The sequence below is a fragment of the Miscanthus floridulus genome, chromosome 19 (assembly GCF_019320115.1).
Source record: "Miscanthus floridulus cultivar M001 chromosome 19, ASM1932011v1, whole genome shotgun sequence".
Lineage (NCBI taxonomy): Eukaryota > Viridiplantae > Streptophyta > Magnoliopsida > Poales > Poaceae > Miscanthus > Miscanthus floridulus.
In genome coordinates this window covers 32,984,085-33,000,180 of record NC_089598.1, presented here as the reverse complement: position 1 = coordinate 33,000,180, position 16,096 = coordinate 32,984,085, and the positions used below count along the sequence as shown (strand labels likewise).

At 47.6% G+C, this 16,096-nt stretch overlaps 1 protein-coding gene across 3 annotated transcripts; it reads left to right on the top strand.

The window, feature by feature from the left end:
- The first annotated feature begins 291 nt into the window (after nt 1-291).
- Nucleotides 292-14,765, top strand: LOC136527388 (C2 domain-containing protein At1g53590-like). Of its 3 annotated transcripts, XR_010776773.1 has the most exons (13): nt 292-932; nt 3,219-3,293; nt 3,390-3,533; nt 3,746-3,841; nt 3,922-4,053; nt 4,381-4,533; nt 4,658-4,699; nt 5,026-5,074; nt 11,618-11,710; nt 11,807-12,020; nt 12,192-12,318; nt 12,505-13,411; nt 14,130-14,765. XR_010776773.1 is itself a non-coding variant. In XM_066520096.1 (12 exons), exons 1-12 carry the CDS (start codon nt 807-809, stop codon nt 13,297-13,299), a joined length of 2,046 nt encoding a protein of 681 aa, XP_066376193.1. In that variant the 5' UTR covers nt 292-806; the 3' UTR covers nt 13,300-13,674. The 3 variants fall into 3 exon arrangements, 2 of the variants coding, with proteins under 2 accessions (XP_066376193.1, XP_066376194.1); XM_066520096.1 differs by lacking the exon at nt 14,130-14,765 and having other exon boundaries at nt 12,505-13,674; XM_066520097.1 differs by lacking the exon at nt 14,130-14,765 and having other exon boundaries at nt 296-932; nt 11,837-12,020; nt 12,505-13,674.
- The last annotated feature ends 1,331 nt before the right edge of the window (nt 14,766-16,096 follow it).

Here is a 16,096-nt window from a genome sequence, read left to right as displayed (position 1 = left end):
CCCCATCTACTTGGTCATGTCCGTTCCGGTTCCACTTCCATACCGGCGTTCAAATTCTCTGCACCTGCATTCCGCGCCGGCGTCAGCCATCGCGAAACGGACGTCGCCCCCCGCCCGCGTCGGCTGACCGCAAGAACGGAAGAACCCATCCATCCCCCGGAAAAGAGAGGATAGCAAACAAGCCATCGGTAGCCGAGGCCGCGTCGCTCGCACCCCAGCCCCCGCCCCCCCAGTTGCCCCGCCCCGCGCCACGCGCCCGCGCGCCTTGACCATGTGACGAGCCCGCCGGCCTCCACGTTCCCCCTGCCGCGCCACGCAGCAACGCTTGCATATAGAAACATATATGGAGTAGTATTTCCCATCCTCTGACCGCCGCCCACCACGGAAGAAACCAGAGGAGCGTGCGGTGGTGATGATGATGACCACACCCGCTGCTCGGGGTGCGGTCGGCGCGTGAGACGGTGAGACCGTGACTCCGTGAGAGAGAGGGCAGGGCAGGGCAGGATACCGCCGCGGCCCTGGCCGACGCCCACATCAGCTTCCGCGTCGGCTATTTTACTGCGGCCCGCTTGCATCCGGCTCGCCTTTCCGCTCACCGCCCGCCGCTTCTTGTCCCCCGTGGCCTGGCCTCCCTTGTTCCGCCGATTCAGCTCTCCTTCCTAGACACGGGCATCGATCGCTCATGCATAGTAGTGTTCGCACGGTGTTGAGAGATAGAGAGAGCAGCAGCGATAGCGCGGAGTGGGTCCCTGGACTGGACACGAGCGCGCGGAAGAGGTTGCCGGCGGCTGTAGACCCTCACGGCGATGGATATCACGGAGGTGACCGTGGTACACCACGCAGCGCTCGTGCTGGCGGCGCTCTGGGCCGCCGCGGCTTCCGGTTGGGCGCACCCAGCGCTCTTCCTCGTCGCGCTCCTCTACATATTTGCGGTGAGTGCGCATGCTCCATCCACCCGCCCGCCCGAGTCTCTCTCCCCCTCTTGCCTCGAATCGATTGTTTTGCCCCCTGTTGACTGCTTCTTGCCGAGAACTCGATGAATTAGTCAAACTCTGGCTCCCGTTTCTTTACTGCTACATTTGGGTGTTCAATTTGTATATTGCTCCTCTTAATTTTTTTTGTGGGTTTCCATATATTCCCCTCCTTGTTTTCAACTCAGCTGCATTGTTATGAGTAGGATTAGAGTTAAATTCACGAACACGCTGCATTGTTATGAATAGGGTTAGAGTTAAATTCACGAACACACTATCTTTGGTTCCTGATCAACTCATCATCGCATGAGAACGTCATGTCTGACCAAAACGGGCCATGTCATAGCGTTGATGAAAGCAAATCGTTATCATACTTAAGATGCTGGAGATATTCATGTTCATAAGTTTGGTCGATTCAAGGATGATACACGCTTTCTATGATCCTCTGCCTTTTACATCCAATCGTGTAGAAAGACTTTGGAAAGTTAGAACAAAGTATACACGGTTAATAGGTGGGGCTAATCTTTTTGCCAAGACTTCAACTAATGTTAGCCAACTAGCTAACCAACCCCAGCTAATTTGGGCTAATTTTTAACCCAACTGGTAACTAGCCCTAGCCCATCCAAATATTCCCAAAGTTTTAGTACAAATTAAGGCTCTTGGGAGTTGGGAGAAGCATGCCCAGAAAAATCTGCAAAAAAAAACATATTGTTTTGCTTCTATTTTCAGCTTATTTTGGGGATAAGTAGCCTATAAGCTGCAAATAGGCTTACAAAATATTGTAAGGGAGGGGGACATGCCATCAATTAAATTTTATACAGTACATGGACTACTGTTTCAACATTAAAATTTTGTATAACCAGTATCTCTTTCAAAGTTTCGTTACCTTATATAATTATAAGAAAAGTGATGTTCAAAATAAGCGGAATATAAAGTAAGGAGAGTGGGTGGGCTTCCAGTCAATATTGGAGTCTTTACTTTTGCTTAGCTCAGCAAAAGTAACAAAATAGGAGTACAAGGTGTTTTCTCTTTTCTTTTCTTGTCTGTGTTTGTTCCTACTGATATTTCTTGATGGAAACACGTTCCTGCAGAACAACCACTTAGTTCTGAAGGCAGTTTTCCTTTTGTAGTCTATTATACTATATACTGGCTATGCACCTAGATAAAATACTTGTCTTTTTGTGTGTGTGTGGGGGGGGGGGGGGGAGTGCTAGACCAAATTGTGTGCAAACTATAGATATAGCCTAAAAACTGGACCTGCGAGGGTATGACCACCCCTAAGCATTGCATTAAGAAGAAGACCTTCTCACGCAGGCCCAGAAAACCCCCGAACCCCTGCCCCACCCTTACACAGCGGCACCGTCGCCCTGTGAGAACGGGCCGGGCCAATCCTTAGACCTGTGCTTTGACGTGGGACAGACGAGGAGATTTTTTTAACCCCAGCCTGAAATTCGCTCCCACGGGGAGTCGAACCCAGGTTCTTTCGCTCCCACGGGGAGTCGAACCCAGGACCTGAGGAGTGCCGCGGGACGCTCTAACCAGTTGGACTAGAGGCCCTTTGGCCTATAGATATAGCCTAGTGGAGCAGTTGTTTAATTATGGAGCAGTTAAAGTCAATTACTGGTCAATCGTTCACTTTTTTTCTTTTTGTTTTTAGGGAGCATATCATGGCCGATGTTTTGATCATGTGAATCGACTCTGGCCAAAATTTGAATTATTATTAGTATATTATACTATTTTTTATTGTGTTGGTCCTGTGATGTGGTTACAGTTGCAGAAGGTCCTTCCCTTGGAAATTCAAATTCGATGTTCTGATACTCTACTGTGACCAGTGTCAGAGTTCATTGCAGTGCCCTATAAATTACGAAAAGTTGACCAAAATACCAATAGGCACTTGAACTAATATCTTTACTAACATCGAGTTAGATTTTTTCTCTCTATCAGGCCTCTCAACCTAGCTCGATTTTTCACATGCTGTATGTCAGATTCAGTTTTGGCTTGCTACCCATCTGTGTATCTATGCGACCTTGTTAATATAATAAATTAAATAATATCCTCTTCAAAGAAATTATAATAACCACAAGTTCTATGGCCATCTTAGTACCGTGGACCACAAATTGCATTGAAAAAGACTCCTCTTAAAGGGCAAGGAGCATGATCATACAATGCAGAAACAGTGTTTAGCATCGAAGGTCGAGTCAATACAGTTTTTCAGTTATCTCATCACAGTAACAATGTGATTTTTAGGTGAATCAACGGTACACAATGAGGTTGTGGAGGCGGATACAGTATGAGGAAAGGAAATGTGCGAATCAGAGAAAGGTACTATAGTTTCTTGATTTAGTGTTCTAGTTCAGCTTTCTTATCCGATTCAAAAGTCTGGTTTACTTCTTACATTTCATTGTCTTTTTGGACCAGCTTCTCTCTGATGCAGAGACTGTCAGGTGGCTTAATTATGCTGTGGAAAAGATTTGGCCAGTTTGCATGGAGAGGGTTGCATCCCAGCAGTTCCTTTTGCCCATATTCCCGTGGTTCCTAGAGAAGTTCAAACCATGGACAGCAGTAAGTATGGAGTTTCTTAATAGCTTCTAGTACGTATAAGATTTCTTTTACTGTATTCGTATATATGCGTTAATTTTGATTAGTTCTCTTGAAAGTAGTAAAACTCAGAAGCAAAAAAAGGAATGTAATCTGCTGCCAATTTGTATGCTTACGAAGCTATGATATATTCCCTTGTATACCTGATAAAATATCCATTTACATTTCATTTGCAGAGGAAAGCAGTAATCCAAAGCCTTTACTTGGGTAGGAACCCACCGATGTTTACAGATATTAGGGTGGTTAACCAATCAACTGATGATGACCACTTGGTGTGTAATGTTAATCTGATATTTTTGTCTCTCAGATATTCGTTTTGTTGACCGTGAAACGGCTAACGTTTACATGCCAGGTTCTAGAGATAGGGATGAATTTTCTTTCAGCTGATGATATGGATGCAAGAATGGCTGTGCAACTAAGGAAGAGATTAGGATTTGGCATTACAACAAACATGCATATAACTGGGATGCATGTTGAAGGAAAGGTGTGCATCATTTCTTTAATCTTAGTACGAGTTTGTTGGCCTAGTTTTCTTTTCAGTCATCACTGAGTTCTTAGTGTTACACATACTAGTAAGTGTGCATTGGAACTGAGCACTGACATGGATCAGAGAAGCAGATTGCTTTTCAAAAAGAAAATGATGTGTAGACAAGAAAAATGAGTCCATATGAAGAAATAGAAGGCAAATCTTCCACAATAACTACAAACAGTTGTCGGGGACTTCCATGTTAGTTCTCCAGATGATCTTTATAAGATCACATGCAAAACATATCTGTTGTGTTTACTAAGCCTCTCTAGGGCTTTTGTGCAGGTTCTGGTAGGGGTGAGATTTCTGCGACAGTGGCCATTTATTGGGCGTGTAAGAGTATGCTTTGTTGAGCCTCCATACTTCCAAATGACAGTGAAACCATTGTTTGGTCATGGGCTTGATGTAACTGAACTCCCAGGAATTTCTGGATGGCTTGTAAGTCTATCTAGTTTAGTTTATTGTTTCCATTTTGCAAAAAAATATTTTATTTTTCAATTACATTTTAATGTCATTACATTTCTCTTAGGTACTCAGTTTCCTTGTTTTTCAAAATTTTCAGGACAGGATGCTGGATGTTGCCTTCGGACAGACACTTGTGGAGGTTACATTTCCTACACCATGAATTCTTAATTAAAAAAAAAGCTTGGCCTTCATTGTGAAGGTTCTGAGTTGCTGCATTAAACTATAGTTTTAAATTGGCCATACTTTTACCTGCATTCGTTTGTCCATTGTTGAACAAGCAAAGGCAAGAGACGTTCTGTGTATTTGAATATGTCAACTATTGTAGCCTCAAACATTATGCTCGCCTGCAATGGATGTGCTTTTTGACATTGCTTGGGCATTCACTGAGGCATTTTGTTGGATAGTGTTTTTTTAAGGATCGTATACAAAATAGCTAAATAACTTTTAGAATTAATTGTTTTGCAGCCCAACATGCTAGTTATTGATCTGGAGAAGTTTGCCTCTGAATCAACAGGTAATTGATGTAAACTTCTTGTTGTACTGCAATTTGGTTTACTAGTTAGTTGCTCCCCCCATTTCAATTGAGTAGGCATATGGGGATAGAAACATATCATAGAATACTCCCGCCCTTTGTGTCGCCCCTCACAGGCAACTCGGGCGGAGTTAGCATTGCCATCCCCGCACCAGTCCTCTCCTCTGCTCTGTGCAGCTGTAATGAAGGTGGTGGTGGGGCACTGCTCGTTCGCATGGACTGTTCCACCCATCCTACCCCCTTGGCTTCCTTGCATTTGGCCCAGTGACTATATTCTGCTGGGGGCCTCCTGGGATGGGGGCAGCTGGATCGTGGCGTCCCTGTAGCTTAGATTTGTAGTTCGTCGGTTCGATCTAACCAGGCTCGCATAAGAGGCGCCAAGCACGGCAGAGGGCTGCGTCCCCAGGGTGGTGGGGGGCTGCTCAGGATTGTCTGCAGCGATGATGTGCGTGCGCGAGGCGGTGTTGGGTGGCTCGGCGGCGGGAGCACGGCAGTGGCCATGGCTTCTGTGTGGTTGGCAGGATCCTCCCTTGTGCCTTCGCCATGTTCATGAGACATTGGATTATTGGTACTCCAAACTTGGGCTTCGCATCTTTAGTACTCTAATGGCTACACAAAACTGGTATTTATATCATTGACATTGATTAGTATGCCATAATACTTTATTTAAATTTCTTAATTTCATTCTAATCTTTTGGCTCCTGAAAATACCATGATGTCCCTGCCCTTACATATCTCATCCTGGGAGAATCAAATTGTTCTCTCGCCCAGCCACGCACCTGTTCGGCGGGACTTCTCGCCCATCCACGGACCCCGCCGCTGCCCATCCACGGATGACCTGCAAAGCAAAGGGCTTCAGCCAGCAACGAAATGGATAGTGCCATGCAGGTGCTTCTTTGCCATTGTTGTTTCCTGGCTTTTCCTGGAGATTTACGGGACACAATTTAGTCTGTGCTACTATACTGGCCATTCCAGAAATATAGTGAATACCGGATTATGTAAGTACTGAACAAATTTATGGAACATAATTCTCTGAAGATTCATTTGTTGGAGTACAAGTGAATTGCCCCACCAGCTTAAGCTTTTGGGTTGAACTGGTCGGCGCATGCAACAGTCTCGAGTTCGAATCATGGTTAGCACAATTAAATAAAATAATTGCTGCTCGCTCCTATTCTACGTCTGAGGCCTAAGAGAGCCCCCACATGTAAGGGGGAGTGTTGGTGTATAAATGAAATTGCCCACCTCGTCCCACCGCCTTAAGCTTTTGGGTCCCACCGCCTTAAGCTTTTGGGTTGAACTGTTCGGTGCATGCAACTTAATATCATTAAGGCTCTGTTTAGATCTATTAGCTGCTAATAGTTAGGTAGCTAATAGTTCATAACTAATATTAGATGCTATTAGCTAGTTTTGCCCAGCTAGTGCAATAGTTGTTAGTTGGGTGTTCAGCTAACAATTAGTAGCTAGAACTGTTTGAATCCATGGAGATAATTATAGCAGCTAATTATTAGCCCTATGGATCCAAACAGGGCCTAAGTAAGGCAAGGGAAAAAGCACAGGACAAATTTGAGCAGAAGAATTTCTATTGCAAGAAAGATGAGCATGCGGTGCAATTCATCAAAGGCAGCAGCATTTCATCCACCACTTCACTTCTCTAGGCACGTTGCTCCCTCAAAATTTGCAAAATCTTCATTTTATATACATCTGACGCAAATAGTAATGCACCATAGGAGTCCATCTCCATCAGGTAGCTGGAGAGGTACTCATTCTCAGACATCTCAATTTGAGTGACATCGCTAGCAATCAGTGGACGGGTGGCAGCGAGAAGCCGAAGGTGTGTGGCTGCGCAAGAACACGATTCAATTCTACCAAGATGACATACCTGATTAAGAGCAAGGCAGCATGGTCCTTTCAGCAGCCAAAAGATTAGAAAAGAAATTAAGAAGGAACAAATAGAGTATTAATCAAGGTGTCAACGATATAAATATCAATTTTGCAAATCCATTGTTTATAAAGTACTAAATATGCAAAGCCCAATGTTTGCAGTACCTGGCCAAGAGGGGGCTGCCTCACCCAGCCGCTTGCCTCTTGTTCGATCAAACCACAGATGCAATCGAGCATTTACTTATCTCTTGTGTGTTCACAATGTTGGCAAAGACACAAAGTTTGGGGCAGTTTTTTTTATATTACTTAGCCACATTAACCATGGCAGGATTGCTACATATATAGGACCAAGTGGTCTGCTTTTACAACTGAAGTAGAGATAGGATTGCAACAACTAAAGTAGGAGATAAGGTAGATGATAAGATGCTAAAGCAAGGTAAGGTGCTGACATAGGCACCAACTACTACTACTGCTAATCCAGAGTTGTTCCAAAATATGTTAGGCACAAGGCTTACTGCTTCAATTCTCCCCCTAAGTTGCCTTCAAAAAATTCTCCCCCTAAGCCTTGTGTGGTGCCTTTAGTTGGATTTGAACTATCCCAATTCTAGCGCGAAGCTCCTGGGACTTGACCCTCCCAAGTGACTTGGTTAGGAAGTCTGCGAGCTGATCCTGGGTGTTGATGTAGCCAGCCTTGATGCTCCCCTCATCCAAATAGCCCCTGATGAAGCGGTACATCACTCTGACGTGTTTGCTGCGCTCATGGAAGACGGAGTTCTTTGCCAAGGCCATGCTGACTTGTTGTCCACCCTGACCTCAACTGCTTCGCCTTCTCTGCCTAGCAGATCGCCCAGTAGTCGAGCCAGCCAGAGAGCTTGAGTGGCAGTGGAGGTGGCAGAGATGTACTCTGCTTTGCGGCTGGAGAGTGCCACCCCCTGCTGCTTGATCGATTGCCAGCTGATCAAGCACTTGCCGAGGAACGACAATCCCACTCGTGCTCTTGCTCATGTCAATGTCGCCGGCGTGGTCGCTGTAACTGTAACTGATGAAGTGCGCCGTGCCGAGACACCTTGGGTAGTGCAGACAGTAGTCAGAGGTGCCCACGACGTAGCATAGGATCCTCTTCACAGCCTGCAAATGCTCTGTCGTCGACTGCAGCATGAACCAACTGACGTAGCCGAGTGTGGATGAGGTAGCGCAAGCTGCTGACGGTCTGCCAAGCTCGATGATGCGCTTGGCGTAGGCAGTCTGGCAGAGAGAGCTGCCGATGGTCCGCCGTGCACCAGGAACATAGCAGCATCCTTCTCCCCTGCTTGCGCGACAAGAGCCTGCCCACCGCGGCGTGGAGGAAGGCGGCAGTCCTTGGCCCAGTGGCCGGTCCTGCCGCAGTTGTTGCAGGTGTCATCCTGGGTCGCCTTGCGCTCGTCGACAGCGCCACCATTAGCGCCTACCTGACCCCGGGGCCCCTTCTCCTCCTCCTTGCAGTCGCGTGGACGCCGGCGACGTTCCTTGGAGGAGCCGGATGGTCCGGATCCTTCCTCCTTCTTTTCGAAGGCGCGCCACTGCTCCATTGTGTACAACAAGTTGCCTCCGGCGGTGCTCGGCTCGTTGTGAGGCCCCTCCTCGCGGTCGACATGATGATCTCCTTGAGCCTCCCGGTCACGTCCTCGACGGTGAGTTGCTCGAAGTCGAGGAGCGTCTCGATCGACATGATGATCTGCGCGTACTTCCTCGGCATGCAGCGGAGGAATTTCTCCACCGCGCGCTCCTCCGTGAGATCGGTGTCGCCGTTGCGTGCCATCTGCTCCATCAGGTTGGTCAGCTGCACGGCGAAGTCCTCGACTTGCTCACCGGGCTAAAAGGCGAGGCCTTCCCACTCCCCTCGGAGGCGCTGCAGCGTTGCCCGGCATACGCGATCTCCGCCAACGCGTGCCGCGGCGATCGACTTGCATGCCAGCTTCGCCGTGGCCTTGTTGGCGATGGAAGTGCCAAGCACGGTGGGGATGGCGTCGCACAACGCCTCCAGTGCCCGGCAATCGTCGTCGTAGTCGACGCTGCCGACGTGGACCACCCCCCACAGCCGCTGAGCCTGCAAATTGACCTTCATCAGTAGGCTCCACTCGTGGTAGTTCGACTTGGTAAGCATCGGCCATGGCGTTCCCGCTCCGGAGTCGCAGTAGACCGTCTGCAGTATCGGGGAGCGCCCACGGCGACCACGACGCCGCTCTGGTGACGACGACTGGCGGCGGCGCCCGTCCGGGCTGCGGGACCCTCTTCCCGCTGGCTCCAGCTCCTCCCGCTCTATCTCAGCACGCAGCGCCGCGGCTGCAGCCACCGCGGCCTGGGCCGCAGCCGCTGCCTGCCTGACCGTCTCGGACGCCGCCACAGCCGCTGCCTCTGCGGCAACAAGGCGCGTCGCGCGGTCGTCAGCTCCTGCTTCGGCCCTGGTGCCGGCAGCAGCGCGGGCTCTGGCAATCTGGCTAGCGGTGGACATGGCTCTCTGCTCACTCAAGAACACAAGGCTCTGATACCAATTGATGGCCCAAATAGATCTCAGATCCAGATTTGGGAAGTAGCAGAGGGCAGCTTGGCCCTTGGCCGCTTGGATTGAAGGAAATGCAATGACTTAGTTTTTACAATGACACTCCCTTACCCTTTATAGGCAGGAGGACTCCCACTTGCTGCAGCATATTCTAACCACTAAAGTGGATGTTGAGCATATTCCTAACACTAGGCTTGAAAGCCAAGGAAAGTAAAAGTGTAGGAAAAGTAAGATACAAGTGCTTTAGCACTAGGGTTATCTATCAGGTGTTGAATTCACTTATTATTCTCGTTTCCTGGGAAATACGGAAGCATGGAAACACTTGTGTGTTTGAGGGAGCATCACCAAACATTCAAGAGCTTTTGCAAACCGTGGGTGGGGGGGGGGGGGGGGGGGGGGGGGGTTGAATGTAGTCTCTGGTGCATAGCTTGGTGACCTCTTAGCTAGGTCACTGATCCCAGTTTAGTTACCGGTGTGGTTGTGTTTTCCTTTTTTAATCATTGCATAGTCTGCCTTGTTGGGGACCTCAAGTACAGGTTCTTTCTAGACTCATCTCGTGTCTTTTTCTATCTCAATGAAATGAAAAAAACTCAATCTGGGGGTGGGGTGGGGGTGGGGGGGGTAAGACAGCCTCCAGGCATTGCATTAAGAAGACATTTTCACGCAGGTCAAGAACGACCATGACCAACGGGGGACCTTAGACCTATGCTTTGGTGTGGGACAGTCGCGGGGAGTGGAGTCGAACTCAGGACCTGAGGAGTGCTACTCAAGCCACCTAACTAACTCAGCTAGAGGCCCTTTCGCATCTTAATGAAATGACACAGATCTCTCTTCGTAGTTTGAGAAAAAAAAAAGTTTGGAGTACCAAAAAACCAATTGTCTCATTCCTGTCTCTGGCAGTGGTGCCCCCAAACTTGGGTTCATGTTGCAGCTGTCATGCATCCTTGGATTTGCAGCGATTGTTGCTTGTGGGAGCATTTGTAGTGGTGCTCGCAAGATCAGCAGCTGCTGTGGGGTGGTGCGTTGCTGCCCAGCAACTTTGTGCGAGGGTGAGGTGGTGTTGCTGGGTGAAAGGCTTGGTCGTCCTTTGCCGGAGCTGGGTGTGTGCAGCTGAGTGTCGTCGAAGGTTCTCCGAGCGGCACATAGTCTCCATATATACGTTTGGAGTTCCCACACTGCCTCGGTGGTGTTCGGTTCATGTGGGGTGTCCGATACTTTTTTGCAGGCATGGTTTTTCTTTATGAGGCTGCACCTTCTCAGTGTCACTGCCTACTCTGTAGCTCTCTGCTTTCACTCCTGGCTTGAGTTTGCATGGTCGAAGTCGGAGCTGCTTGCTATGATGTGGTGATGCTGGGTAACAATGACGAGCTGTGTTATCCTAGGTTTGTTGGTGCGAGCTATGTGTAGGTGGCAGTGTTTTGGTGGATTTGGCTGCTGTCCGCCTCGGGCAATTGGAGCTGCTGGTCACTTCTGTGACAAGCTCGGCAGTGATGACGCACTGCATACTCCGTCATTTGCAGGTTGCCGCTATGTGTACGGTGCTCAGGGTTAGTCGTTTGGGCTGTCGTGCTTAGATTTTTGCCGGTTTTCCTCAAAAAGTATTGCAAATGTGATGTTTTAGGCCCAATTTCATTTATACACCAGGATAACTCGCTTATTCTTGGTGAACTGCAGGAGCTTCCTGCCCTCTTCGAAGAGGTTTTTTGAAAAAATTTTTTGAGTAGGTGTATTCATTTTTGTTGGCTGTTCAAATTTACTAGGCCCACTCAGTTTCCTAAGCCCAAATGCAGTGACTTGTAGCCCATGCCTGCATGGATGCATGCAGGCATGCAGCTGTACAGGGGAAAAGTTTGTTAGTTGCAGGTAATCTGGTCTGTTATGCTGCTCCTTCGTTTTGGAGCCCCCAAAAAAAAGCATGCCAACTGAGTACTCCCGAGGCTAATTGGCCAGTTTGATCTATTGAAATTATTTCTGCCATTACATAGTCTTCTTAGTGTAGCTTCCATGCTTTCTTGTTACTAGTATACTGTTTTTTCTTTTGCACTAATAGTTATTCCTATGCAAAATGTCTGAAATTGTTCTAAATTGATGTCCATGTATATCAGAGAACTGGTTTAGTGTTGATGAGAAGCCACCTATCGCATATGCTCGAGTGGAGATCCTGGAAGGCGCTGATATGAAGCCATCTGATCCAAATGGTATGTGCAGTATTTATAAAATGTTAAAAATAAGTAATATGAGTTATTATTGAATTAATGTGGAGCGTTCAAGACTTGTATTTAGATAACTTTCAGGAAAATGCCTATTGTTGGATATATGTGCAGGACTAGCTGATCCATATGTGAAAGGACATCTTGGACCCTACCGTTTTCAAACAAAGATCCATAAGAAAACTCTTAATCCAAAATGGCTCGAGGAGTTTAAAATACCAATAACTTCATGGGAAGCACTCAATCTTCTTTCTCTTCAAGTCCGAGATAAGGATCCCATTTTTGATGACACTCTTGGGTTGGTCTCCATTAACCGTTTCTAAGTTTTCATTATAATAGTGCGTACCATACCATTGCTTTATGCCTAATTGCATTTTGTACTTACAAAGGTCACGTTGGGAAACTCTTACCATTCTGATTAACTATCACAAAAATAGAAGTGAAAGTATCTTTCTTGTCATGTGTGTAGTGATTGTTCCATAAGCATCAACAAATTAAGAGGTGGAAAAAGGCATGATATATGGATTGCACTGAAGAACATAAGGACAGGGAAGATTCACATTGCTGTAACTGTACTTGAAGAAGAAAATGAAAAGGTGAGATTAGGTTTTACTTCGTCCTGGTAATCAGACTGACTTTTATTATTCACTGGACACTGACTAGGAGTCTAGATACATTTTCCTTTAGCCCATGACCCAGCATATATGTTTCCATACAGTCTAGAACTGAAGTTAAGTTCAGACTGAGTGACAACTTGTGTTATGTGTTCATTGTGCTTGCAGGTTCCTAATGATGAAGAGGAACAGTGTGGAATACATAAGGTGGACGAAGCTAGCACACCGAGGTCAAGTTTCTCCTCCAGGAATAACCATAGTGGATCTTCTGATGAATTCCAGAAGATGTCTGATGAATTTGAGCCAGTTGACATAGAAGGATCAGAAAAGCCCGATGTTTGGGTGCATCGCCCTGGCAGTGATGTCACCAGTGCATGGGAACCTCGTAAAGGCCGTCCCCGGTGCCAGGATTCCAAAATTCACCGGGAGAATGATGCTTGTAGTGATAGCCCAAGGTCATCAGTGTCAGAATCTCATAGAAGTGACTCCAGCACTGAAGAAGCCACAAGCAGTAAATCGCACCGCCACCTCCACAGGGTCAAGAAGGGTTTGGGCAAGCTAGCTGGAGCAGTGCTCCACCGGAGCCCAAGGAAAGAGAATGATGACGAAGCTTCCCCATGTGTAGTGCCTCACCCAAACATTCGGCCGGTCGGGGAAAGCAGGGTTTCAGTAACATATGTGGTCGATCAAGATCCTGGGGCCAACAGATCGGGGTCAAGACCAGATGACCAGCAGCAAAGCCCTGAGAGAGAAGAGCTGGACAGCCCAACTAAAAGGCACCTGAGGAAGAAGGCGGTGCACATGGTGAAACATGCCGGGAAAACCGCTCATAACCTAAAGAGCATATTCAGCAAGAAGGGCCTCGACAAGAGCAAAGAAGACCACCACAGTGATGAGGAAGGTGACGTTGTTGCGATGCAAAAAAATGGCATGGAAGTTGATCCTTCACTACCAAGCATTTGATGACATTGCGATGCAAAAGGACGGGGTAGAACCGTAGAAGTTGATCCTTCTCTACCAAGCAATTGATGCTGTTGATGCGCCAGAGTGTGGCTGATGTCACGGACGATGTGAGGTAAACGCGATCTGCGTGTTATATGCAAGTGACCTTGGTATGAGTATGTGTAGGACTGTAGGTAGTTACTGTAACACCCCAGGTGTTAATCAAAGGCTAATCATAGGCTAAGCAGTGGGTTCAACTTAAACAAGATATGTGATGATCCTGAGCTTTAGTTCAAAATCTTTTAAAGTGGTGACAAAGGTGTTGAGATTGATTCTCTGAAAATAGGTCCCAACTTAAACTTTTTGAAAGACAAAGGCAACACTGTTTTTTTTATATGTTAACCTTCTCAAAAATACGCATGTGTAATGTTAATCATGTCTTTTCATGTGCATCACCTAAACATGAACTCATCTGATCATATGAGAAGTTGCATGAAGTTGGAATCACTTACATTAAATGATGAATTGGAACCTTGCTTGAATTGCTTTTGCTAATGAAGTTTAAACATGTGATGTCAATCCACTCTTGCATTCATGCTCAACTAACTCTAAATTAACTATTGAACAAAAGTAAGTTAGGGTTTATGTTTGAAAAATGTGGAGAAAGTGCTTAAAATTAGCTAAAACCCTAGTTGAAGCCTTTTTCATGTGGCTGTTTTGACTAAGGTAAAACTGTAGGTTCTGTACCTGTTTCGATGTTTGGCCTTAAATAAGAGTTGCAGTCTAAGTTGAATACAACAAACTTTGTTTTTATACCAAACTCTAATTCAACTTGTAAGTGGGTCAAACAGAAAGTTGGAATCTGCTGCTGTTATCCACCCTTCGCAATGTTTGGTACAAGAATGAAAGTTGGAGTTCATGCCGATGAGAAGGGTCAAGAAAAGTTTGGGTTCAATTGGACTTCGTTTTGATCATCAAGTTGAGTTTCCTTAATCACTGTCAATCATGGCAACCATGTGCGAGCGCACCCCACCTCCCTGCGCTCGTGTCCTCGCGTCTCTGCCCTGGCTCCGCCCCTACCGTGGACGATACGCGCACAGGCGGGCCACGTGGATGGCGCACGCATGGGTGGACCACGCGAATCACGCGCGCACAGAAGGCTTGATGAAGACGGCGTGGATGAGCGACGAGAGCGGACTCCGTCGACGGGCGACGCGCGCGAACGGCGTGGATGGCGGCGAATGGAGGACCGCATGGACGACGTGGATGGAGGCGGGCCGCGAGCGGGAGACCTCGCAACCGGTGCTCGTGAAGACTCCACGAAGATGGGCCGCAGGAGGCGAAGAAGCGCGCGGACGAGTGACGCGGCCGCATCGACCCATCCGTGATGGTGGAAGATGGTCGAATTTAGCGGATCCTACGATGGCGGCGACGAGATGAGAAGTGCACCCGCGATGGGTGGCCCACAACGGGCCGGATGAGGGCGGGGAGGGGGGCACGGTAGCTGTTGCTGTATGACGATGACGCGACTTAGCTTTGTAGTTCAATAGGATGCAAGACATGACTTGGACAAAAGCGACGTGATGATCTGATGATCAACACCATAAGCAAGACCTTAGAAGCACAAGAGAAGACCCAAGATATCAAGCAAAGTCCAAGCATGAAGATAGGAACCAAGCCGTACGCAAGATCGTGAAGAAACGAGCTCGCAGAAGTGACCGGAAGCTGGTAGCACAGTGACCAGACGCCCCGATCAAGAGGCTCGACAGCAACAGTGACCGGACGCTAGCAGCAAATCGACCAGACGCGGGATAATAGAGTCCGGTCGAGTATAGAGAGGTTCTAGATCGGCAAAAATGCGACCGGACGCGTCCGGTGGCATGTGATCGGACGCTGGCAGCGTCCGATCAGTTGATCGTAGCTCTAACGGTCAGGACGTGATCAGCGTCTGGTCAGTAGCAGAAAAGTGGGATTTTGTCCCCAACGGCTACTTTCTCAGTGGGGCTTATAAATACAACCCCAACCGGCCAAATGAGTGTGTGGAGCTGAGGAAACATATCAAGGGTGTTGATACACTATTTTAGTGATCTCTACTTGTATAGTGCTTAGTGATTCATTAGGTGATTAGCGTAAGTGCTTTGCGAAGTGCTTAGGTTGATTAGACCACCGCTTATGCGCTTGCTCTAGGTTTAGGTCTAGTGTTTAGTGAGGTTTGCATACCTCTTACTACTCGGTGCTTTTGCGCACTATTATTGTACATCGGAGGGGCTTGTAGTCTTGTGAGATCACACCAACCGCGGTTGTGGTGTGGCCGCCACCGTGTACCGGAGGGAACAAGGCCTACGGCGTTTTGGCCAGAAGCTTGATAGTGAAGACGGCGGAGAGCATCTGGGAGAGGCTTGTCAGAAGGCACGTCGAAGACCCAGTTGCACGTGGGGAAGGCCCGAGGCTATCCATGGAGTTACCCGACCGGGAGCTTGGCCCTTGCGTGGGGCTCCAACGAGGACTAGGGGAAAGCTTGCTTGCTTCTCGATACCTCGATAAAAATACCGGAGTTATCGACGGGAGTTTGCATATCTCTACCTTGCTCTTTAGCTTTCGCACTTACATTGATTGCATTACTTCTTTTACGGTAGAGATAGCAATACACTAGCAAAACCGTAGTTGCATATTTAGATAGTTTATCTTTTGCATAGCTTTTGCTAAGGTTAGAAAAAGAGGCCATAGTTTAGAGTTAGAGTTTTAAGTTGCCTAATTCACCTCCCCCTCTTAGGTGTCACGGTCCTCTACAAGTGGTATAAGAGCCGGTTGGCTCAAT